Here is a 25,622-nt window from a genome sequence, read left to right as displayed (position 1 = left end):
ATTATTAGTTTAAAATGGACGGACCTAAAGTATCATGAATTTCGAAACGAAAAAATTGAATGAATCAAGCGCTATAATACAAGCAAATAAGGAACAAAATAAAGATTGGATGAGGCAAGAACTACTGCGGTTTTTGTATGATGCAAGCTCTGTAAGTGTACAAAGACCGGGGAGCACTCTTTTGGAATTTTCGCTAAAATCCATCACATTCAGAATGATTGTCCCATCGAGAAGGCTTCACAATAGAGTGCTCCAAATGGACATGTTAATGTTGCGTGTCATGAGGAATCATGAATAATACGATATATGGCACTATGGATTTTATTGAATTATAGTGTGTTTGACAATGCTGTGGACTAACTTATTAAAAGAAAAACAAAAACATGTACAGACACTGTGCTTAGGTCCACGCAGACGGAACCTAAGAACACTGCCACAGCAACTTTGAAAGAACTATAAACCCGTGTCACCTCCTTAAAACTGTAAACTATTATCACTGTACAAACAATTCTTGACTAACTGTAACAAACTGTTACGTATCAACCATAACAGAACCTTCAAGTGCGAAAATCGGCTTTTGTTAAAACAGTGCAAGAAAACACACTTCCCCTACACAAAACTGGTAACTTAATTGTTAAATGTCGGACTTGGATGTTGCCAATCGGCCACATGCACACACACAATCATAAGGTACCTTTAGCCCCGATTTACTTACTCCTAATCTATCATTACCACGAAATGACTAAATCTCTTACACTAACTTAGAATAAATCATACATGGCTACAAGAGGGCGCTGTGTGGGCCCGGCACCCCGATATAGGCCTCTTTTTTTAAAAAGGGCACCAACGGACCCACACGACACCCTTTATAAAAATATACAAAAGAAAGCGAATCTGGAAAAACCCGAGTCGGGCAAACTCAAGCCGTTTGCTCGCCCCCGATCCGAAAAACAACTGAATTCCGACGATAGTGTCACTCTGGCATTAAAAACAAGTGAATACGAGTCACAACATGTTTTCTTATTTAATTACGTCTGATGAAGGTCACTTTAATTTGCACTGCAAGTAGGAGAGAACGGGAAAAATGGCGTGGTTTTAATGCCACAGTGACACGAGATTGGCCAATGGCAAGCACGGGATGTTTCTCGTGACTCGACTATCTATTATAATTATTTTTCTTCAATATATTATAATATGAACTCTAGCTAAATTCACAGTTACCCCCGAGAGCGGTGGATTGCCCGTCATCTACGATAACAGACAAACCACGTGACTATGATGACAATGTAATATTGCACACACTTGGTGAAATGACGGGCAACCAAAGCCTGAGACAGGTAACCCCACAGATGTGAATATCACAGCAACAGTAATGTTGTATATAGAACAGTTTTCTTCATTAAATATATCAAAGTATGAGGCATATGTTAAAACGTGGAGAAGCAACAACTAAAAACGAAACAATTCTTAAATATCTAAAGATTTTAACATGAAATATAGACCAAATATTATTTTTAAATCTTTGATTTACAAGCGCACAAATCTTGAACAATCGTTTATAGAATATTAATATCTTTGACTCAACATTATGAAACTACGGCGATCACATACATTTAGACAATGAAACTATGCTCTGTGTTAACGGCATCTTAATATTTAAACTATTCCGTCAACAATCGAAAAATAAAAAAATAAAACATTCGTAACAAAACTATATAAACTCTGTATGGTACGTTTTCTTTCGCTAAATTGGAATGCCACAGCTTACCACGTCATTCGGTGAAACACGTCTATGACCTGCATAGATCTCCGCTAAATTAAACTTAAAAATAAAATATTTCCAAGTTAACGCATGTAAGTCGATTAGTCAACGGCTTTGTTAAATATTCAGCAGCGAGTGTCCAAACATTAACAATATTAACAACATGCGATAACAACAATATATAATTTTTAGTTACATTTATCTTCATATATATTCTTTTTAATAATAATATATAGATCTATAGAAGGAATAACAGCAGAGTTGGGTGAGTATAGATGACTAACGCTATGACTATTTACAATGTCATGCCTCTTCGGCCGAAACCCCAAAAATAAAATCTCATGATTGGTAACGGATTTTAAATATTTTCATCTAAATAAATTCAATATGCTCTTTGGCCAGCCAAATGTCGCTTGTCATATTGATGGATGAGGTTCTTCAGCAGGTACGAAATTTAGGAATTGCTCGAATGACTGCTATTACCAATCACATAATATGCACACATCTCTTCTAATTAAACTACCTCGCACGCCTCGACGCGCACCGCTCCGCAACAACTATCAAAAGGAAAATTATGTATATATGTACAAAAAGAAAAAGAAAATAAAACAAAAACAAAGCATATGGGTACAAACATCAGAGTGTTGATAATGATGTGAATGAATGAAGAATCACAATTTTTTCTCAATTAGAATGTAGCACTATTCTAAATCTCGTAAATCAGATCATTTACCTCAAATTTGTTTCGTGTAATCATTAAACTCTCGAATACATCAAACAGAACATAACGAAAATTTACTGGCGGTCGAGGCGAGCCTTGCTGGGGAAGAAACGACATGGCCAGGCAAGACTCGCCCTTACAATGTCTAATATTTAGATAATAAAAACAAAACAAATAAAAATAAATAATAACAAATCACATCACATTTTCAAGGAATTGACTATAAAAAATTTCCATTACTACCCCGCGGTACAGTACAAACAATTATGTAAATAGGTATACATCTTTTAAAAAGTTCACATTGTATATAAACAGCCTTGCGCAATTTACCTTGAGTCATCATCATAAATAACTTTCAATTCGTTAAAAATATTCAACAACAAACTATTTAAAATGTCTCCCTATTACACATTTAAATCGTAAATAAAAATTTGTTACCATTTTTACTATTTTTAGTTTTCTCTTCTAAAACATTAACAATCTCTGTTGCGTGTACCTGAACAATCTGGGTGAATTTAAAACGGTTTGACGCCATCACTGCATGGTTAGAGTACCGAGGCCGTTGTTCCGTGCCCTTTTCAGTTCCTCTTCGGAGATGCGTTGTTCGATCAGATATTGGGCCGTGTTTATCGATTGCGGACTACCCGTTATAGTCACTATTCTATTGCGAGTTCCCGGTGCGAATATACCCTTCTTCGATATCTGAATGTTGGCCCCGCTCAGCTGCTGGATTTCAACTAACGAACGGCCCCCAGGACCTGCAACAAACACCAAATGCTTGCTGTCTTCAGTTTCGCAACCGAAAACCGCGCAGGGGCCAAACGAAAAGGCTGCTGCTAAATTTGCCTCAAAACACATTTTTGCTAGAATTAGGAAAACAAAATAGCAACATCCAGCCTTTCCGTGCCTAGCCTGTACAAGCTTAACTTAAATGAATGGATGAATGTTAAAACTCCCATTACCTAAAATAGCACCAACAATTACTTCTGCAATTTCGACATTTTTAGAGTCTTTAGCACCATTTAATTCCGCAGGAGTGGGACTTTTACTTAGCACAGCCATTTGTTGACCTGTACCTAGACCAAAGCTGTTATTGTTGATTGAGATGGGTGCTGTTGCGGGTGAACTTTGATGTCTGAATGGATCGAATGTTGAATCATACCTTTCTATATTGGATCGTGGAGTTGGGGACGTGGTACCTGCAACATGATCATAAGTATCGAGTTTTCATCGAATCAATGACAACGCTCGACTTACCCAAATGGCATTCTGCTAAACTGACCTGGCCCCCAATAGGCCCGAAGACGGCTCCGGTGTTGGCTGTGGCAGCGCTGGCTTGGTCCATCACACCTAGGTAACTCGAAACGGGCAACGCCCCCGTGTGGGCGCTCCCCAGCCCCAGACCCATGGCCAGGATGCCGTACTTTGCCAACACGGACAGAGCGGCGCAAATCTCGACGATATGGGAGTCGGAAAAACCGGTGTTTCTCAGTTGCAGCTAAAAATCCACGTGTCATTATTTACTGTTGGGTTTGAGTGAACTGACAAGTTCATAAATATTATAATTTGATAGAAGATAATGTATGTTATTTTTCTGAATAACTTACTTTGATGTGGTCCAGCAGCTGAGCCGTGACGGTGCCGACGTTCTGTCCCGGAGCGTTGAGGTTTAGGCTGAGATTGAGTCCTCCGTTGAGCATGATACTCTGGGACACTGAACTGAGTCCGCTGTTCAGACTCGCCGTGGACGCGTTGAACGCGCTTCCAGCGTTCTGTTGGGCGAAGGGCGAGCCCGTGGGGTTATAATTGGCCACTGGACCGTTCACGTCCGCGTACGATACATTCAGACACGTTCCGCTCTGGGGGTCCTCGACGATTTTTGCTAATATCATCTGACACGCTTGTCTGTTTTGTTCTTTTTCACCTACGAGAAAAAATAATCGTAAATGAATAAATTCTGTTTTGTGTGTGTAGGAGGAAAGCATTGGACGTTGTTGCTTGTTACAGGTGGCGGTGTGCATCGTAGTGATGACATAACAACACCAGGATTAAAGTGTGACGATGTTCAAGGCTGTTTGGACTCGAAATAGTACTTGCATATACACACGCGCTCGCGTAATTATCATAGTAGGTGTATTTAACTATTTATAATTTTTGGAACAGGAAAATGTCGGGTTACGCGAGAGAAAGTGATGGAATGGGGCACGTTTACCAAACGGGTACCTTAATTAGGTACTTCGAGCTCAGCGGAAAATTATAGATTAAACAGCACTGGTAAAGCAGTGGATGAGGATGAAAAACAACATTACATAATTGTAGTGACTTATAATTGGAAAACAAACACCATGTAATAACGTCGTAACGATTTTATACTTTTACTAAAACAAAACTTTATTAAAATTTTGCTAGATAAATATTTTCAAAAACATTAAACTAGTGAATTGAAACTTAAAGCCATTTTATTTCCTCGATATCACCACCAAACCGATTTAAAATGGATCAATGCTCAAGGTATCAAAATATACATTTTAAATTCCTATTGTTTCTAGCGTTTTTTTTAGATACTCATATTACATTATTTACTTTGTTAAATACAGATGAAATGTGTGATCTGAATAAATGGGTCAAGGTTACGAAATACACGTTGCAAATCCCCGTAGCTACTGTCTATACTTGAAGTGAATGAAGGTTTAAAAAAGTAGGAGAGAACATTTCTGCTTAGCGTAAAGGCAAGAGAACTTAAGATCGTAAATACTTCAAAACTTTGGCTTAGAAATTACTCAAAATTAAATTTCTTTACGTTCTGCCAGGCCTTCAAATCGATATCATTAATTAATTAAATTAATTAAACAGCCCACCTTAGGTATACTCATAGGTGGAAACACCGTTTAAAATCATCACTTACACGAGCTTGGAATAGTTTCAAACATGACTTTCATTAAAAATAGCAACAAATTTATGTTCTACTCGGTGCATTGTCCAATGGCCAGGTACTTTAGCAGGACCGGTCCAAATTTATTTATTTCTGAGTCGAGTGTAATAAGTAAGCCACCAGGATTTGCAAAGTCAACCAAAGGGAACAAAACGTTTAAGCGTAATAGCACAAAAGGAAGAATGTGGATTTGTGTTGTACTCGGTGAAAACTGTATGAATGAACGAAAATGAAACAAAACTAGTTTTATACTTTTATCCTGCGGTGCTCGTAATTCAAGTTATGAAAGTCGAGTATATTTTACCGTTTTTGTTTTCCCATTCTTACCTATAACAGTTATACATCTTTCTTGCAAACTAACATCCTTGGCCTTCTGAGAAATCTGCACGTAAGAACCGCTGGTCTCTTTAATTTGCTTAATGTAGTTACCCGCCTTGCCGATGATCATTCCTGCTGTCGAATTCGGCACTAATATTTTCACTTGTTTGTCTCTGTCTTGCATTAATTTACTTTCGGTTTCTACTAAAGGTTTGGTCAAGTCGGGTTTTTCGCGAATCTTATCTGCTATAAAGTCTGCAACTACCATTATAGCGTCGACGCTACCGGTTATGAGGCACACTCGTTCCGTCGTTCCTGCAACAAAACAAATCCTAAGTAAGCGTAAAATTTTAATTAATTTGTAAACAAACATACTACAATTAGCCGCGTTACTCAATGAAAAAGTGCACGCACCGATTATTTCGCGCTCGCTGCGTAACACAATTTAAATATCTGCTCTATAATTAAACCATCGAATTGCGTCTCGCTTGCAATCAGCTGATTTCGATTTTCTTGGCCCATGAACGAAATTTTTCCGTCGGAGAATAGGACGTTCGCCTCGTCCGTCGGCCCATTGTTTTAATGGACGTCCGCGCCGTCCATTTAATAAATCCAATTCTGCGCTCCACTAACCCAATCAGGTTAATTAAACTGGAGGATCAACGCGACAGTAACCATCAAAGTCACGACTTCACCAGGAACAGACCATTATGCAATCAACGAAAATTACACCGAGGAGTTGTTACACTTGTCTCTCCTCTTGTTGTTATGCAAGAAACGCCGGACAATAATCTACTAGAATCGATACTATCCGGCTTGAAGGACCAAGATTTGGCCTTTGCGAGATTGAAATTTATTAATGTGGTCGGGCTTTTGCAATCCGTTTGATTTGTCGTGCGATTAATAATGCCAAGAGTTGAGCCGGGAACTAGACTCGAGACATTTGTCATCCGAAACGGCCCCGCTTTTTCACCGATTTTAAACCACTTGAGCACCTTGAAAATAGATTTTGCAACAATTTTTTTAGTAAAAATTCTTATACGATAGCGGACCTATCGCTTGTTTTTCCAACAAACAACATCTCTGTAAAAACCACAGTTTGTCAGCTAATTGCGTGTTTATTTTTGTGCTTTTATCTATGGAAAAAGCCTTGACAAATGCGATATTTTTTGTTATTGGCAAAAATTACAAAATTCATAATTACAGCAAGTAACCTAATTACTGGCCTAAAAAACCTGGTCTTTGAAATAATAGTAAGCCAAAACAGGTCAGTGTAGACAAAAAAAATTAAAAATGAACTGACAATGTGTGTTAGTTGTCCTAAGTTGGTAGAAACCTAAATCAAATTAATAATTATGTAATTTAGGTAAGTGCTGAAAGTTCTTGTAAGTTCGTTCAGTGTACAACATACAACAAGGGGAGGTCCTGCATTAAGCTCCTAAATATTTTGAACCGCCTAATACAAAATTCGTGTTTATTGTACATTCCAGTGGATAATTACATTCTGATAAAATTGAGATTTCGTTATTTAAATTCGAATTTAGATATCATCAGCAAACCCCCAATTCTAAATAAATAACATGAACACATTATACGTTAATCAATACTAATAAAAATGAACAAATCCGACATTTTCCCTTATGGATGAATTAACTGTTTCAAATGAGAGTAGGTAGACTCGTGTCGTAATAAAATATGTTTTGAAAGGTCAGTACCTACCTAATGGTTTTGGTGAGCATTTTGCTAATTATTTTAGATGATGAAATCAGTTTATTTGAAAAACAAGACTAAAATATCCAATGTTAAATGTAGGTATGTACTACCAGATAAGTTTGTCTAAAGAAGTGTTAAAAAATAGCACATTTTCTTAGTTTTCTGAATTTTGCGCCTATGAGGATCACATTACGTAGAGGAATTATTACGACAGATAATCGAAAAGGTCAAGCAAACATTCTGCTTTACAAGAATCGCCCAACTTGCGCCTAACAACTGCGACGCTTCGCGTCTTATCTTATTCGATTTGTTACGTAACCACGTGGGAAAAGTCGAGTATCGCCGCACAGGGGGCATCATTCGAATTGAATTATTCAGATTTAACGCCAAGTCCAAAGACTAATTAAATATTCCCATAGTAATTATAAATAAACACATTTTTTCGATTAGCTCTTCCAGCCATCGTTATTGTCGACGTTAATTACTTGACTTTTAATGGGAACCAATTAAAGTACATTCAATTGACACACTTTGCAACCTCCATTATATAATCGAAAATGACCGATTTGCATATCTAGGCAAATTAAAATTGATAAAAAATAGAGGTAAACGAGACAAGGTTACGGTGCAAAACTCAATTGTAGCAGTTAACACTCCATTAAGCAAGTGCACACTTTGCGTAGGATGTTCGCACTTGTTGCAACATATTCATATTTTTATGCACGAGACAATAAAATTCATTTGCAAGGTTGCATGGTCAGAATTTCCTTTTATACTGAAAACTTTTCCATTATCAACAGACAACAGCGCCCAATAATAAAATTTTCAACAGGTATCCACCTCATTAACCTAATTGCGCTTAGAAACTCACTTATTTCCTGCAGAATGTGAAAAAGTACTAAAGCAAGCGAAATTGAGAGGGATACGTATCACTAACAAACATAATTATTGAATATTCACATAACCAAATCCAATTTGCTAGTGATTTAAACAACTTTCACACAGCACCTCATCCCTTCATTTACAGTAATTAAACAAATAACATACTCCATACTCCTAAGATTACGAAATAGGTATGATGGGCTGACTGTGGCTACTGGCAAATAAAAATATTGTTCTAAGTCCATTAAAAATATATCTTATGACAGTGGATGAAACACTCGTGAAAATAAAATATTGGGCTTTTTTGTTGCCTGGCTTATGTAACAATAACTTCATTTAAAAATGTTTGTTTTGTAAATTCGCTTGGCACAGCTTAATTCGGTAAAAATTGCATTGATCCATTATTTCCCTAATGATCGTCCCCTCCCATGCGACCCTTAAAATATCTGCAGCATAATTAGTGAACAATCCTGTTTAAAATTTAATTAAAGCCAATAAACAATTTAGGAACGTAACTCTCGAATAACAAATTTAATAACCGAGGGTTGTGAGTTCGAAGTGTTGGCTCTTTACGAATAATAAAACAATATTACGAAATATTTCCGGACGTTCGCCCCAGAAATAACCCTTCTAATTGTTATCATGCCGCAAAACAACAACGATCCATTGATTTTCGCGTAGGTCGTAAGTCGGTGCCCATTTCCATGATCGATCTTTCGGTTTCGAGGACGTAGGTAGAGAAAGACAATCTTCCTGTGTTTCTTAAACTTTGCTCATAATTTCGGGGCGAAAAAACGCTTTTGTCGCCGGAATACGCCGCAATAGAATGTAATGGGGGTCGTGAGAGAATGGACGGTTTGCTCTCTTTATACATATTTAAACTTCGTTTTTCCTTCTTTTATCCAAGATTGTGGTAAAACGTTACGTGCTAGTCTAACATCGATAAAATGTGGTGTTTCCATTAGGTTGTTTTTTGCGCTTCCTCTTACAAATAACTTCTGAAATTACAGAGCGCGCTGATAAAACGCGAACTAGTGAAATCATCTGCACCTGACCTAGACGAACGATTATTTCATTTTCCATCGATTCTAGGCCGAGGATGAACGCCAACGGCGACAGCGCCGCGACTTATCCTCCCAAACATTATGGAAACTCTCTGCAGAAAAAAGCCTCAACCGTGTCAAGGATAATGACTATGCGGTATAAACTCTACACTCGTGGAATAGACCCGCTTACAAATGCCAAATCACCGACCAAATTTTAATACATGCACCAATAATAAAGTTGCCACCTGTTAAAATGCTGCATGTGTACCTTGATAAACGCTATGCTGTTTTGGTAAAATGTCAAATAAAGCTTTATTAAAACCGCAAAGAATAAATAATCAGGCGATAGTACCACACCATAAATTTTCAAGCAGCACCTAGCCGTAAAATACCAGCTACTGTTTTAACATTTATGGTATTTGAATATAGTTACAATAGAGTTCGTGCAATAATTTAGCAAATATTGTTTTCAGAGCTGTACATAAATATTTAATGGCTCACTTTTGCAACTATAGATTTTTCCTTCTTGGAACTAGAGGAAAACTGGGGAAGCATTGTACTAAAATAGCTTGGAAAATTTTTAACGACAACGGTAATTATTTCGTGTGTACATGACGGGAGTTATTTTTATCCTCGTTTTTATGCTACACAGTGAAAATGACAATTTGCATTATGCAAGTTCCGAAGTGCAAAGCAAAAAAAAAGGATTTTTAAAAGTAGTTTACACTTTGCACTTGGTATGTACCTGTTGAGCTCCACACTCACTTGCACACGTTAATTAGTGATAAGTAAATAACACTAAAATGAAGTTTTTTAAATTAAAACTTGAATCGGATGTTTTTTACGAAAGATCGTAGTATTAAATCTGTTTTCTCGGTAAAGGTTTTCAAATATTTAGGAACAAATGTCAATGATGCGATAAAAACAGTCGTCTTTGAAGGCGCTCCTTTAAAGGTTTACTTTGAAAATCCGCGGATAAAAAATATGTGGAGCAAAAGTAGCAAATTAAAAAGAAAAGTTTCCTTTGGATATTGACCGCTTTATAGCGTCGACGGCGCCGAGGGACCAACTCGTCTCCCTGCGTGTGCTTTTCATGTTGATCCTGTGATCCACTTACCGGGGTAGAAGTCGTGCGATTTGGACATCTTGACGCGAGCCCCCGTTTCCTTCTGGAGTTGGGCGATGGTCTCGCCGCCCTTGCCGATGATGGCGCCAGCCGCCACACTCGGCACCAGGACTTTGAAGTGATACGTTCCATCTCCGCCTGCAACAAAATAACAAAATTACTAAAAGTCGGGTCTTCCAGACTGGCGGGCTCCTCTTTACGAACACTCTCTAAATAAAGTTCAGCGGCGGTCGCTTTATTATTTATTGCTCAAAACAGTAGTTACGCCAATGTGGCGAGAGTGAATGGACAGGGAAAAAATTCCGTATTGCAGTCTAAATTTACGTACGGACTATTTTTACGCTGCGTCGAATGTAGGTTAGACTTAACGAAAATGCAAATATACGGCGCTGGAGATCGATTCCGGGCACTATTTTAGGAAAAGTTTCAATTGTCTCTTGAGGGGACAAGCAAACAGGCTTTATTATAACATTAGGGGCGCACAAACAATTTCCTCGTATGAGAAAAAAGCGAAAATATTTACAAGGCGTGTGGGAATACATACTACAAATTAAATTTGAAACCCCCTTCTCCCCTCATATGTTTGTCGGAGGTAATCATAAAAATTTACAAACAAGAAGAGCAAAATATTTGCCCAGAGGTAATCTTCGAAGGTCTTCGTGCATTGTTAAATTAAGTCATTGGCAATATTATTGATTGAAAAGACTGCGCGAGGGAAAATCTGCGGCACATACAAGTGTGTCGCTCAAGAACTACGGTGATATAAAGTTTGTTCTCCTAAAACCCCCAAGAGTAAGTCATAAAATGGAGATTGAGGTCGTATCAATACACTTCTTTTTATCCTTTGGACTGTTTCGCTTATACAAAATGACTAACTTTACTGATTGGTTTGGAACTTCTCACTTTTCCTTTCAATCTCTATTAAGAATGAGATCTCATATATCATTTCGCAACAGATTATATTCCGAGGACTTATTCCTAATAATCGATCCACATAAAGCTTGACTTTCACCCTTTAAGACATGATTTTTGTAGGAAGGGAATCGTGCATTGGACAATTTAATGGTTAATGGTTTATTAATTATAATAAAAGCAGTCATGAACTAACAGCACATCGTGTTATTAAATTCCAAGCTCGGAAAAGTTTGCTGCACATAAAACTTTCAGTCAGATATCAAGCTTCCGTTAATTGCACTGTCATCTACGTAATTAAATTATTTCACCAAATTTTCCTCACCAAAAATATTATTAGTTTTATTTGCTATGAAAATATGAAAATGTAAATATTTTCCGATTTCGGTGATTGAATTGCTATAGGGGCCAAGAAAAAATGTAGAAAATGTTGGAAAAGTCAAAAGTCCCGGCAGAGATAACTGAACTGCTTGTAAGCAGATAATAAAGCATGTACCACCCAAAATGGAATGCTGCATCTTCTTAAAAAACCCATTAAGTTATCTAAACTGTGTGAAGCACAAGCGGTGGTAAAGACGCTTCACATAATCGGTAAAACCTATTCTGAAAAACAACCTTATCTACAAATAATTCCGGAAATTACCTGTCATTAAATGCACAAGGTTAAAAAATCGAAATTACCGCAAATACTCAACAACACATTACATCACTCAACCTCCTCAACGCAAATTCGCTTCCGCGCCCATCCACAAGTGGCGCCTTCAACCCTCCAATTATTGCGACTCTACCGCTTCCAGACGAGATTTTTACCGTGCCATGCAAATTGCCCTCGTTATAGCACGCGCGATATTTTCGAATAATTTATCTCCCCTCGCCCCCGGCTTTCATCAAATTACTTTGCTTTAACCGTTCCCGAATGGACCAAAAATGCAGTCACGCGAATGAAGCAACTTCCCCAAAAAGCGGCGGCTAGATGCACATTTAGACCGGGCCCAAGGGCGGAACATATCCATTTATACACGGATCGAAACCTGCCGGCCTTGGGCCCAGGATTTTTGCACATTTTTACACAGAATTGCGGTATTTGGCGATGCGAAAAATTACGTAATGCACAAGCGATTGCAATGGTGCACGGGTTTCCTGTTGGGTAAGTCGTAGATCGGTCTTGCGTAGCAAATAAACAATGACCATCAGCACTTGGGCTAATTGGGGTCCTGGTTTTTACGAGCTCGGTAAGAGTCGGCGAATTTCAGGGCAGAGTCGCTATTTCTAGGATGCATAAATAGGGAATAATAGAGTTTTTTTATTAATTGAACGAAGCTCACAACTGTCACGTCCACGGATCTGTATTGTAAATGACAGAAAGATAACCGAGCCTACAATGAAAGCACAACAATATTCCCGCGTCAATAGTGTCAAGAGAAGCGTCCGAATCGAGATAATATTGGTAGATGTTTCATTGTCAGATAATAAAGAAAATATAAAAGGAAATGAGGGGACATGTCATCCCACAGGAGCGGGACGCTTGTATTCTCCACATTTCCAATATCCGACAGGAGAAAGTGTCTCCCAGTCTCCCGCGACTCCTTTGGGACACTATGCTAAATGGTGGATGCGCAAACAATGAATATGACATTATTTATTTATCCACAAAAAGCGGTTCCGACGCCTGACACTCACTGTATTATTTCGCCAAAATGCGATACAAATGCAAAATTCCTCGACATTATTTTAATAACACTAAGGGTGTCCTAAGATAATGACACAGCCACGTACAATGTGTGAATACTTTATTACAGAGAAACTACAATGTGTTCAAAAATGGCTGTTCATAACCACCTATGATTTGTGAACGTAGCGTGCCGCTTAGTTTAAATTGTGAATGCCGTCAAAGTGGCAAATCCGTCAAAATTATGCAAAAAGGCGTCGATTCTAAGAAAGAAACAATACACAACAACAAAAATATAAGACAAACCCAACAATTGAAACAACTTTGCCGGAAAATGCAAAAAAGTAATTAAAAAAGTAATTCAAAGATTAAACAGAGATGACAGTACTCAGAAAGTATATACAATTAGTATTATTTATATTTGAACGAAGCGGCACATTCCATAGTCGACTTGATGAACAACCATTTTTGAACACATTGTACATACTATAATAACACCAATCGAAAATCAGGCAAATTCAATTAATCATTAAGTATAAGCACTGCAAAATGTTTGTTTTATTGGTCGATACATTATTTAGATGGAATTTTTAAGTGTCAATAACACCGATTGTACTTAAAAATCAGCTACGTGACTCGAGTATTTAGACCAATTAAAAATCGTTGGCTCAAAGACAAACAAGAATTTGACTGTATTCTTGCACAACCAAGTGCCCCCCTCAAATTGCGAGCATTCCCGCCACTCCCCGAAATCTCCGTCCAAACCCTCCGTCTCATCCTGAAATCCATCCCATCCTCACAACTCCAGTAATAAGTCGAACAGGTGTTCGTTTCCGGACGAGCGTCCGGAATCCGGTGATGTCATTCCGGCCGAAACCACGCAAGATCCGAAATAATTGTCGTAAAAGCTTCCTCGTCCATTAAGGTAGTTTTTGTGGATTGCACAAGGTAAAGAAAATTGTGAAAAATCGCTCCTCTCTTAAAGAGAAAGTCCTGCTCGTGTATACTCGTTATGCCGCAACACAATCATGTCGAAACGCATAAAATGTTAAAATGTCACTATACAATAAACGTGTGGACATACGCACACGAAGACACGAAAACGTTTCTATATTTTTTAATGTGGGTCGCGATGTGTGCCATAAATAGGCCAATTATGTTATTGGAAGGCGTCTGTGCGTTGTCAAGAACGAACGACCTCAGATGCAACAGCTCTATCTAGAGCAAGTAATATTGTGTTTGGCGTTATGTCAGTGGGTCTAGGCTGGGCACACTGTCACTCGCTGTGCTATTGAAAATTGAAAACGCGTTCTCAAGGCGAACGCTGTGTCATTCGCTGGATTACGTAACGGACGACTTTAGGCGACGATGATGGACGGAAACATTCAATATCTTTTTGAAATTAATAAGAGATTAAGTTGCCTCTGGCAATTCGCTTTGAAGTACGGAAATGAATAAAGAAGATGAACAACAATAAAAGAACAAAACAAACAAGTGAAAGTGGTTGGGACGTCCTAATTGTTTTACTCATTGCTACCAAAATCACTTCAAGAATATGTTTAATTTCCAATTTGTGCGGAGAATTACTCATATCCTTCAGCCACATCAGTTTTCTCCCTTGGGACTAAACTTCCGGGAGAGGTAAAATATTTCCCTCCCTTGAGACGTAATGGCACACTTCCCATACTAACACAAAAGGGACAAAAAGGAAAAAGGAGCAGTGTCACTGCTTGTAAGAAATTGTGTAAATCAGTGATGAATTTTGCAGCTACCTGTTTAGTAAGGTGCCTTGGTTCTTTTGACTCATCGAATTGTATTCTCTAAACCACGAGACAAAACTGGTTCGTCGAAGGTCCAATTTAGATTCTTTCCAGTTGGTTCAGTATCAAATTTATTGTGATTACATAATGCAACAAAATTCCAATGAAAAACAAAAGTTGACTCAACGATGTTAATTTACCTGCAACATTGTCACAAATATGTGTGTTTGAAAACCAGGAAATCCCTTTAGATTAGATATGATCGTGGACTACCGAAGTGAATTAAATTCGCACAAAACAGTTTTAAAAGCAGCCCCTCTGCCGGTGACAATTTGATTAACGACCTTACTCCTTCCAGTGTTTTCCTAACTGAAACATTACAGTGTATCGTGTTATCGGAGAAAAATTCCGACCAACTCAATTTCATCCGCTTTAATTATAGTTATTCAAGTTTTACGACAACCCCAAACGGCAACAATAAATAACACACATTTATTCGGATTGTGGTATGTTGACTGGATCGATTTTCTCTTCCAACTTGTACAAGGCCAGGGTTATTTTTAATCTATGCATAACTATCGACAAACATTTAATAAATTGATATTTTAATTAGAGAGAGGTGCTTCTGAACGGAAAACGCAGTCCATCCAGCACCGCATTTACCGTTTTAACCGTTCGCCTTGAGCCCACTTCGTGTACATACAATCGTGGTACTCACTAATTCAATTAAGTCAACCTGGCGATGATGTTCAAGTTCGAATGACAAAAATAAACACACTACGCGTGTATTGAGAGAATTTGCGAGCGCTTTTTCGAGACGTATAGAGAAAAAATCCGCAATAAACCGGGACTTCGTATCGATTTCGGCCGAGCTTTCCTCAATATATTCAAAAAATGCTTTTTCTGTATTGTGTTACAACACCAATAAAAATGTTCCAAACGAAAGCAATCCCGGTTACAGTGATGACTCTATTTGGTTGGTGCGTTGTCAATTGTGGTAATGTCCTTATTATTACAGTATCTCTCAGTAACAACATTGTTACTGTTTTGCTTAACAAAGGGAACAGAGGACCGTAACAGAAGCCCTGCCAAACACCTCCAGCATGAACAATAGAATAACTCGGTCTGACACAATTTGATTTTGAAATGGAAATCAGAAGGAAACCTTCAAAATACGCGTTTTTCCAGATGGGTTTCCAGGTTTGAATAAATGCCAGCGACACGAATGATATGAATTTCGACTTGAATTACAGTCAGACGCTACCTTATCCCCTCATAATAAATTTTAAGATTTATTTTTTATGAATTAATATTTCTCTACACATCGTGGTCTCCTTGACCCCTAATGATATTCTACTTGCAAATGAAGGAAAAATCAGAAATGATATGTGAACTAACCCAAAAAGACTTATTTTAGAATGATTAAATTTTTTCTAGTAGTAGTTTCTGCTAAAATTAGAAAAACATTCATCATCATTCCGTACAAACAAGCAAAACAACAATTAATACAAGCTTAGCTAAACAAACATAGGAAATCGGTTGTTGTTAAGCTTGTTATCGATGTTTTAATACCTAATATGTAAATGTTTCGACGATAAGTTTATTTCTGTACAATAAAGTAGGCTAAAACTTGAGAGTTTTACATTTTGTGTCGAGGCAAATCCACAATTAAGAGTTGATGGAAGACGAAATATTGCTCTAAATATTAATTACACCCTCGATTACGTTCATTATTCTCGAGAACGTTTTGCAAAAAAAGAAGTTTGTATATTCAAAAGTTTGGAAACAACCTGCTTCTCATTTATCAGAACCCTTTGAGAAAAAATTAATTTCTGTGCTAAAAATAAACCCATCTCGAAACGTATTTATTTTGACTACTCCTTTCACAGTCCTGCGTCGATATTAATGCTTAATCAATGCCTGAAGGAATCAAAAGTAGAAACGGGGATAACGTATTTGAATATTTCCTCCCTGGCAACAAGTCAGGGAAACAGCAATGGACCAATTTGAGTGTAATTATTCCCTTGACGAATATTTTCAAATTTGTCTAACCGATTAGATAACAATTAGGTGTACACAGTGGGAGGATAAAAGCAAGTTAATTTATCCAAGGTCGTTGGTAATGTCACTGCTACTTAGCAAAATCGTTACATTCCATTCCTAGCCGACAGGTATTCAACTGTAGATGGCGGATTTCATTCATGCAACACCTACAGACTTTTTCAACAGACATCAGCTATTCAGAAAACTGCGTCACAACTAACGCAGGCAAAATTTGGTTAAAATCGGTAAAAATATATAGGGTGAGAAAATGAACAAAGTCGTACTTGTCTCTCCCAACAACCCTTTATTTACACTTCGATAATCTTGAACTTATCGACTTGGGTATACCCCGTTTTGATACTCTCGACTAAAATAGGATAACGTAAATTCCCATGGGAAAGTCAAAGTTTAGATGTTTTCTAATTTTCATAAAGAAGAAATAGGAGGGTTGGGAACTTTTCAAAATGAAAATACAACAACGTCATAAACTGGCAAAAGGGTTAAAGGTCTCTCCCTTGTCGACTTTATTGTTCTTTGTTTAACTTAGTTTGAGTCATTTGTCCTACCAGAATTAATAATTTCTTAATATCACTAAGTAAACATTTACTCGGCGATTTGCTGGCAAAGAACCGAATCCCGACACATAAATATTTAAAAAAAGCCCATTAAAATGCGATATTTTGACCTTGTTAACGTGTTACATGTGTGAACGATAATACCACTGATATTACGGTCATGTACTGTCGGTTATTGCCGCGATTGCTATCGGACAAAAAGAAAAGAGAAAGGTTTTATGATGATGTTGATGATGATGAATCGCAATGAGCATCTGCAAGCGCAACAAGTGCACCTTTCCCAAATTTTTTTTCGGTAAGCTTTCATCACGACTTGAGCATTTTCCAAAATAAATACTTTCGAGCCCATGACACCACACTGCTATAAACAAATCATCTTCCTATCAATGCCTGACCTTTAAAAATGTCATGGTCCACCAAACAACTGAAAAAAATTTTGCACGAGGCGCCACTAGACGAAAAATTATCTATGAAACCTCGTATTCTTAGCCCAGATTTGTTTTTGGCGACATTGAATACTTTCATTTTTGCAAGAACGGCGACCTTGTTAGATATTTTTAGGCTATATTTGCGACCTTTAGTCAAATTTTGGGATGGTGTTTCCCTGTTTGTGTAATTCGATTTTGCCAAATGTAGGTAACATTGAACACTTTCATATTCGCATAGTTCGCAACGAAACAACCTTGGAATTATTCAATTGAATTGAAATTTCGGACATAAATTACAATAAAATGACCTTTAGAACCGTTTGTTTATACGGGACTGTTTCTATAGGTAATTTCGTAGTTTTTCTAGCACTTAAAAAAGTATTCAATATTCACCAAAAGTGATATAATTTCTGGGCTAACAGTATTATCACCGGAAATTCTACCGCAACAACTGTCAAATGAAACAAATCGAGATGGTAAAATAACCGAACATAAATGAGAATTTGATAATTTTCAGCAAAGTCAAGCACATGCATATTCACGAAATAAATTACCCCCGTTTCTAGTCCATTACTAGTAAATACCAATATTATCTCCATCGCATTAAGCAAATGAAACTCCCCTTATCATTGTGATCACAAATACAACCCCATAACACCACCACAAACTTCGACTTAATTCTGCGTGTTATTGAATTAGTTCGAACCGCTCCTGAACGTTTTCTTCAGCTAGTTTACACCGAAAATGCTTTTCCGATTCAATACTATCCTAACACATTTCCGGTGTTGGTGTTTAAGACGTTGTATGGCTTGAAAGACGTCGAGAGACTTTCCAACCCTCATAGCTTATCATCAATCATCTGGCACGTTCCGAATTTACGCCCCATTTTATGGAATTTAATTCGGAGATGTCTGAATAAAGTGAGCGTCTTCCACCTACCCATTCGTCCTTTTGTTGCTTAAGCAGTTTTGCGAACATTTCCATAAAACCAAATTGTGCAAAATTTCGTAATTTTTCCCCACACACGTTATTTACAACCCAAAACATGACCACTTAACCGTGAACCGGCTATATTGACGACACGTGTCGATAACATAATCACACTAATTATTATGGAAGATTTTCATCGACATGGAAATGTAATAATTGTAATTTGTTTGTCCAAGGACCGACTTACCCGGTACAAAATCCGCTTTATTATATAATTTTGTCGGGATTTCGCATATTTATGTTCTTGTAGATAAAAAAAGAGATTCTAAAAAGCGATATCTCCTACATGCTGTGCCTTAGATGCCAGGTGCGGCTGGTTGGAAGCCAGCAGGTCGATTACGAAATGCATACATATTTAATTAAGTCCTCGTGGATTCTCATCCGTTTGCGAACAAGACGAAAATATAGCCACTGCTTTTTACCCGAATTATCCTGGATCCTTGCGAGAAAAGTTATCACGTAATTGCAGCTTAGTGAGGCATGTTACTGATGAAATATTTGCTTATGCAGAAATGCAGTTAAGGATGCAAACATTAGTCAACCTTAATGAAAAATAAATGTTATCTAGAAGATCAGCTGATGGGTATTTAAAAGCACTTTATCAAAATCGATATACGTTCTTGTCACGATCAGATAAAACTTCAATTTGTTCCCAGATTTAATTTTGTGTCGCAGGTAATGGAATTTTCAAATATTAATAATTTGAAAAGTTTTAATGCCTCAAACAGAATAAGTCAATATATTGCAAACTCTCGATCTCCCTCGCCTAAGTAATTGTGGAACTTGAGCAAATTTAGATCTTCGCGTTTCATCAAACATGGCGAGCTTATATGTATTTAATATCATCTACTTCAAATTGAGATACCTTAATTTGTGATATTAAAATCTGAATTCCTTCTCCTTCACATACCACTGACTAGTTTTGCATTTTAAAAACTGAAAGCTATTTTATTTTTATCCCACAATTTAAATTTAATTATCGTGCATGGGAACGTATAATAAAAATATAATAGCGTAAAAAGTGACCTTCGCGTCACGATGCCAAGTGCATCATCTATTCATCCAAGTCATTCTAACGATAATATTGATGTTTACAAAGTTACATAATGTCTTAAGAATGAGAATCGCCCGAATAACAATATGTAATTTCAGATTTGACCATTAAAATTCAATATTTAGCTATTTATTCCCAAAATCAAAAGGAAAAGATGTTGGATGGTGTCCGAATATTGGAACAAACAATAGTCTCTTGACTATCTCAATATAATAAAAATCTGTTTGTCAAAAAATAATAAGTGTGTGCTAAAAAAAATCATTGCACAGGTTGATTTTTTTTCTATCGACATACGTCTGTTTCAAAGGACAAAAACAATAAAAGCTACCACCATTTTTCGGTTTAAATTTAAGTAATATTCAAAGAGTAATTTGTAATTTTGTAAAGAATAATCAATTAGTATTTGGAATTAAAATTATATCTTACATTTATCAAAAGCTGGGACAGCTGCGTACACCTTTTGTAAATGAATTTGCTTAATTAGTATAACCATTGGTTCGGACATAATAAAAAACCTACACTATCAAGAACAAACACGAAACTAAACCACTGTGACTACAAACATGGTATTACATATTTCAAAAATACTGATGGTTACGGTGACGTCAGCTAATAAAATTATCAGGTAAAATACCCCCTCCATGAGGTAGGTGTTTTGTAAAAAACATTTTTGCTAAAAATTTTGCATATCCGTAATTATTTGTATTACGAAACGGGTAATTCCGAGTGTGTGGAAAGAGCAAAACCTGCTGCACGGCACAGTACCGCATCGCGCCGAATTATCGCCGACCCGGAATCCCCGGAATGCGTCGAGTGATGTGGCAAAATGCAGCAGCAGCAGGAACCGGTCGACACAGAAATCGCACCGAAAAGGCGTATCGAGTTTTGTTGTCGGTGTCGTCACTCACCACTCGGCAACGTGCTCGCCAAATTACGCAGATGGAACGTGTCCGAGCTGCTGATCATCTGGCCGTCGGCGTCGTCGTCGTGGCTCGTCCCTGCGGGGCGCGACCGACTCGTGCATCGGCGTGCGAGCGACTGACGCGGCGCGCCCCCAGGAGGCGGCCGCCTCTCCGACACCGCTCGCTGCCGACAGCGCGCTGACACTCGAGACCGCGAAACGGACTCAACGGCGGGCTTTACCTGGACTGAAGTGGGAGCGCTTGGTGTCGCCGTTGTCGGTGTCACCGTCCAGCGGCCTCTTCCTGGAGTCGGCTATCTCTGGCGACGGGCACGTATCCATTCCCGAATCGGCGGCCATTTTGCCAACGTTCAGGCGTCCATCAGCGCAGAGCGGACCGCTTTACGTGTGATTTCTATGTTACGACACTGCGCACTGACAACACTCGCGCACCAGCTGCAGGGAGAGCTCTCGGAGAGGAACGACAGTCCACACTGCTCACGGGCTCGTCGCAGACTGAATCAGCGACATGTCACGGGGCGGTGATTAGATAGCGTCCCCCCACTTGGCCTTGGGAACGAAGGAGCTATGGTGAAGATGCGCGCACCAGGTCGGCCTATTTTCGGATTCGGAGACGGCGGACAGGATACGACGATTACGACAGGACACCGGACTGCAACTGACTGAACCAACAGAACACATCTGCAACAGAGATGACAAAATTTAAATGATGGCCGGGATGGAACGGGACGGGACGATTTGCACCAAAATAAATCCACTCGCGTTAATGAAAACATTTGCAGATTTGATTCGACGGGCTATTATCGGACGCGATCGTGACGATAACAGAGGCGTCCTTGCACCAGGTGCAGGAAGTGAGCTTAAATCAATGCGTCACAGGCTGCGGACAAAATTACCTCAGTCTAGACAAACTACCCTAACTTATGTTCAGGCTTATGATCTGCTTATTACTTTTGTGTGTGAATTACTTAATAAACCCTTAAAATGCTTAAAATATAATGATGTTAAACCCTCATTCTTATTACACAGACTGAACCAAAAGTAACACAAAATATCACTTTGATAGTTGTAATTTTTTCAAAAAAATCATCGAACGGGTCGATGTTATTTTTTTTAATGCTACATTTTGACAACATAGTAACATTTATGTTAGTCGTTTTTGAGTTGTGAAGTCATCCTTAGCAATTAACATTTTTGGTTACCATTTTAGATTTTTATCTTTCTGATAACAATTAAACATAAGGAACTTTATCTTTTTGTTTTTGACTTAATGAGCGGTAACTGTTTTTTATATTTTTTTTTTAATAATTTACTTAAAAACACATAATACGACACCTAAATACAAAAAAATAAACCAAAAACAATCACCCCTTGAAAATAAAGCAGGAACGAAGCGATAAAGTTCTTTGTGTAATACTTTCAATGAATTTTATAAAAAAAATTTTTTTGAATTTTTTCTGATAATTTTTTTAGATTTCTTACACTTACTGGAAAGATAAGATAGTATGTAAAATACTAATCAATATCAGTTGTCATTAAAAAAAATAACTCAAAAACAAATGACGTCACAAATGTCAATATGGTGTCAAAATGTAACATAAAAAAAATAAAATCGACCTGTTCGAGTTTTTTTTTTTTGAAAAATAACTCATAAAAAAGATTTTGTACGTTACTTTTGATTCAGTCTGTATTTCAGTTTAGCCTAATAAATAAACTTACAACATATTTACTAAATGCAACAACAAGGTGAGTCTGCTAAAGTAGGTATATTTTTTTGGTATCTCAAATAATCACACAGAATTCAGCGTTTGCCGTTAAATAGGTATACTTTATACCTTTTTCAAAGCTTGTGAATTTTATCACATTTTTTCTCAATTTTCACATTTTTTTAATATGAAAACATTCACATGCTTAGAGAAAAAAATTATTACTTACCTTATAGCAAACCTTGATTTCTGTATGACTATCAGTTTTCGAGGTAGATATGGTTAAAAATATTTTTAGCAGACTCACCATGTAAGTACCTATATTTCGTATTTTTACTTTACGTGAAATAGCGCATTTCCTCAAAGTATGTTGACATGCTTTGATGCTTTTGTTGTTCAATGTCATTTCCGCAATTTAAAAAAAGGGCACCTTGTAACGGTTTTTGATTTTTGCCAGTGCTCAAGCTAAAGCACAGCATCACTCAGCTAAGAGTTTCGATTATCTCGGTTGTTATACATATTAATTGGTTCAGTTTCTTTGAAAGAATGTGGTAAGACATGTCATTTTTATCTCCATTTTGTCACTTTGTCATACAAAGTAAACCAAAACTAACGTAAGTAGGTATAAAATTCATATATTGGTTCTGAGTCCTTAAAAAAAACTCGAACAGATCGATTTCATTGTTAAATGCTACATTTTGGCATTATTTCAAATTTTATGAGCCGTTGATTTCTGTTAATAAAAAAAACGAATTTACACAACACAAAATTTTAATTAATAATACTGTGTAATAAATCAATTGATTTTTACGATGTATTTAAAAGTAAGAAAGATCGCTCTTTTCGTAATAAAGTCCCACTGTCAGCTTGACTTCTTCAGGCCATTTTCATCGGAATTTAAAGTAATTTTCCTATAAAATGTAGTTGAATGCAAAACAAGCAAAAAAGTATTGCCAATACCAGAGAACACTATTTTTACGACCAAAAATTTGTAATATTTTAAAAAATCCTGCATTTAAACCGGAATAGCGAGTTGTCCAAAAATAAAAAGAGTCAACTAAAATCTAAAACTGATAGAAGCCAGTGACTCCGCAGCTAAATTATGTAAAATAATATCTACAACAAACACCAAATCGTTATTCATTTGCGTGTTTTGCTCACTTTAATACCTGTTCCAAAATGCAGAGCGCTCAAAAACTGGCGCACCAACTCTGGGGTAAATTACGGAAAAAAGCTTCGAAAAATTATCCAAAAATTTTAATAATTCACATTATTTTTTAAACTTTTCACACTAAATAAATAATGATAAATAACTGTTGAGCGTTGTAACAAATAAAAGATTCAGGGCTTCCCCGCAAAGATGAAGGTGCACTTCAGGAGTTCGTTAATTGCGTTTTTTTTCAAACGCCGGCTAAAAATTTCGGTGTTTATTGTTATTTATGGTGGAGATGATTGTGGAGAATAATATTATATTATTGTATTTTTCAAAAAAGTGTTAAATTTTTGTGTAATTTTTCTTAAAAATGAAACAGCAAATTTCAAAAATTTAGAATTTTTTTACTCCAAAATGTTGAGAAATTATTGAACATTATTATTCTCCACAATAATTTATACCATAAATAATAATAAACACTGAAACTTTTCTCCTGCATTTGAAAAATACGCAATTCAAAGTCATAAACCTTAATTTGGACTACTGAAGTGATTCTCAACAATGCTCTGGACTCGAAATTCGCCAATTTTGAGACACTCTCTGTATTTAAAACTGTCACTCTGTGGCAGTTTTTTTAGTTTTAAAAAATGATTCATTTTTATTGTTGCTCAAATTCTATTGTGGATCTAATGGTATGCAATAATTAATGAAATGCTATATTGGATATCATCGTAATAAGTAGAAATATGAAGGTATTAAATTTTGACGCCTCTAGTAAACAGTTAAATAATGCAAAATATTTATAGTCCAAATTTAAACAACAACTTTAACAAGTTGATGAAAGTAACAAATAATGACGCATCCGAGCTACAATAAGAAATTGCGTTGCATTTGCGATGACGACACCCTGAAACAGCGTGATTGTCCTACAAATAAATAAACATTCGAGTCCCCAAAATCGCCGCCTGTGTCGCAACTTTTTATCACAATAAAATATTGGCAAACGAAAAGAGAAATTATGCAACATTCTGAGTAACCTCCAGTATTAATTACGGAAATTAAGACCGAAAATTAGGAATAAAACGTTTGGCATTTACTCAATTCCGAAGGACGAAACCATCATTTTTGCGGTTTGTGGAAGTCTGAATGATGATGCGGATCAACTCTATTAATAGTCCATAAACTTTTTTCTGTTTACGCCGAACTTCATTAACGTGAATGCTAATAACGTAATAATTAAAAGAATTAGAATAAATTATTACGTCGCTCTTTTATTCACAATGATAATACAAGGATCAATTACCACACGTGCCGCGTTCAAAATATTATCTCTTCCCGGGTCGCGTAATACGACCGATTTTTGAAGATATTTGTAATAAAACCGGCGGGCGTCCACATGAAAGCCCATCCGATAAGAAAAATGGGTCGCGCACGCCCCTGGCTTGGGCCAAATTTAGCGCCAATCGACAAGTGGCTTGTGAAAAACTGACATGTGCTGATTGACAATTGCCGCAATAAATTTAGCGGTAATTAAGGCACAAAAACGACTTACACAACACGACTAATTTCGCAGACTCCGCCGACACTGGTGAATTTTCCGTTAAGCGAAGATGTGTCCCTGAATTTACCGAAAAAATGTCGAAATGGATTTAATGGGAAGCACCAAATGACACAAACAAAAATTTTACGTTGACTAAATGACACTTTTGACGAATTACGGCCAGCTGTGATTTATTCCGATTTTACAACGCGATAATGGCAGTTACGTAATGGGAGAAAAACCTTATCATAACAGCACTGATAACGATTTTCAACAACTCGCAACTGTATAATCGTTCAGAAGTTAACATAATTATTTTTTATAAGCACTGTAAATAAATGCGGCGCGTCTGCTCCCAAGATGTGCCGCC

At 37.1% G+C, this 25,622-nt stretch overlaps 1 protein-coding gene across 5 annotated transcripts; it reads right to left on the bottom strand.

The window, feature by feature from the left end:
- Positions 1–305: 305 nt before the first annotated feature.
- Positions 306–25,447, bottom strand: ps (pasilla). Of its 5 annotated transcripts, XR_010333306.1 has the most exons (9): positions 25,265–25,447; positions 21,075–21,534; positions 10,492–10,638; positions 5,743–6,048; positions 4,091–4,407; positions 3,741–3,981; positions 3,646–3,682; positions 3,446–3,559; positions 3,103–3,241 (listed from the first exon to the last, which is right to left on the bottom strand). XR_010333306.1 is itself a non-coding variant. In XM_008197436.2 (8 exons), the coding sequence occupies exons 2-8, from the start codon at positions 21,190–21,192 to the stop codon at positions 3,018–3,020; spliced, it is 1,590 nt and encodes a 529-aa protein (XP_008195658.1). In that variant the 5' UTR covers positions 21,193–21,534; positions 25,265–25,440; the 3' UTR covers positions 306–3,017. The 5 variants fall into 5 exon arrangements, 4 of the variants coding, with proteins under 4 accessions (XP_008195658.1, XP_008195659.1, XP_015837112.1 ...); XM_008197436.2 differs by having other exon boundaries at positions 306–3,241; positions 3,446–3,682; positions 25,265–25,440; XM_015981628.2 differs by lacking the exon at positions 3,446–3,559 and having other exon boundaries at positions 3,082–3,241; positions 25,265–25,446.
- Between the last annotated feature and the right edge of the window lie 175 nt (positions 25,448–25,622).

This window comes from Tribolium castaneum, chromosome 3, assembly GCF_031307605.1.
Source record: "Tribolium castaneum strain GA2 chromosome 3, icTriCast1.1, whole genome shotgun sequence".
In the NCBI taxonomy this organism is placed as follows: Eukaryota; Metazoa; Arthropoda; class Insecta; order Coleoptera; family Tenebrionidae; genus Tribolium; species Tribolium castaneum.
Note: the sequence above shows the minus strand (reverse complement) of the source record. Positions and strands in the feature narration are given on the sequence as shown.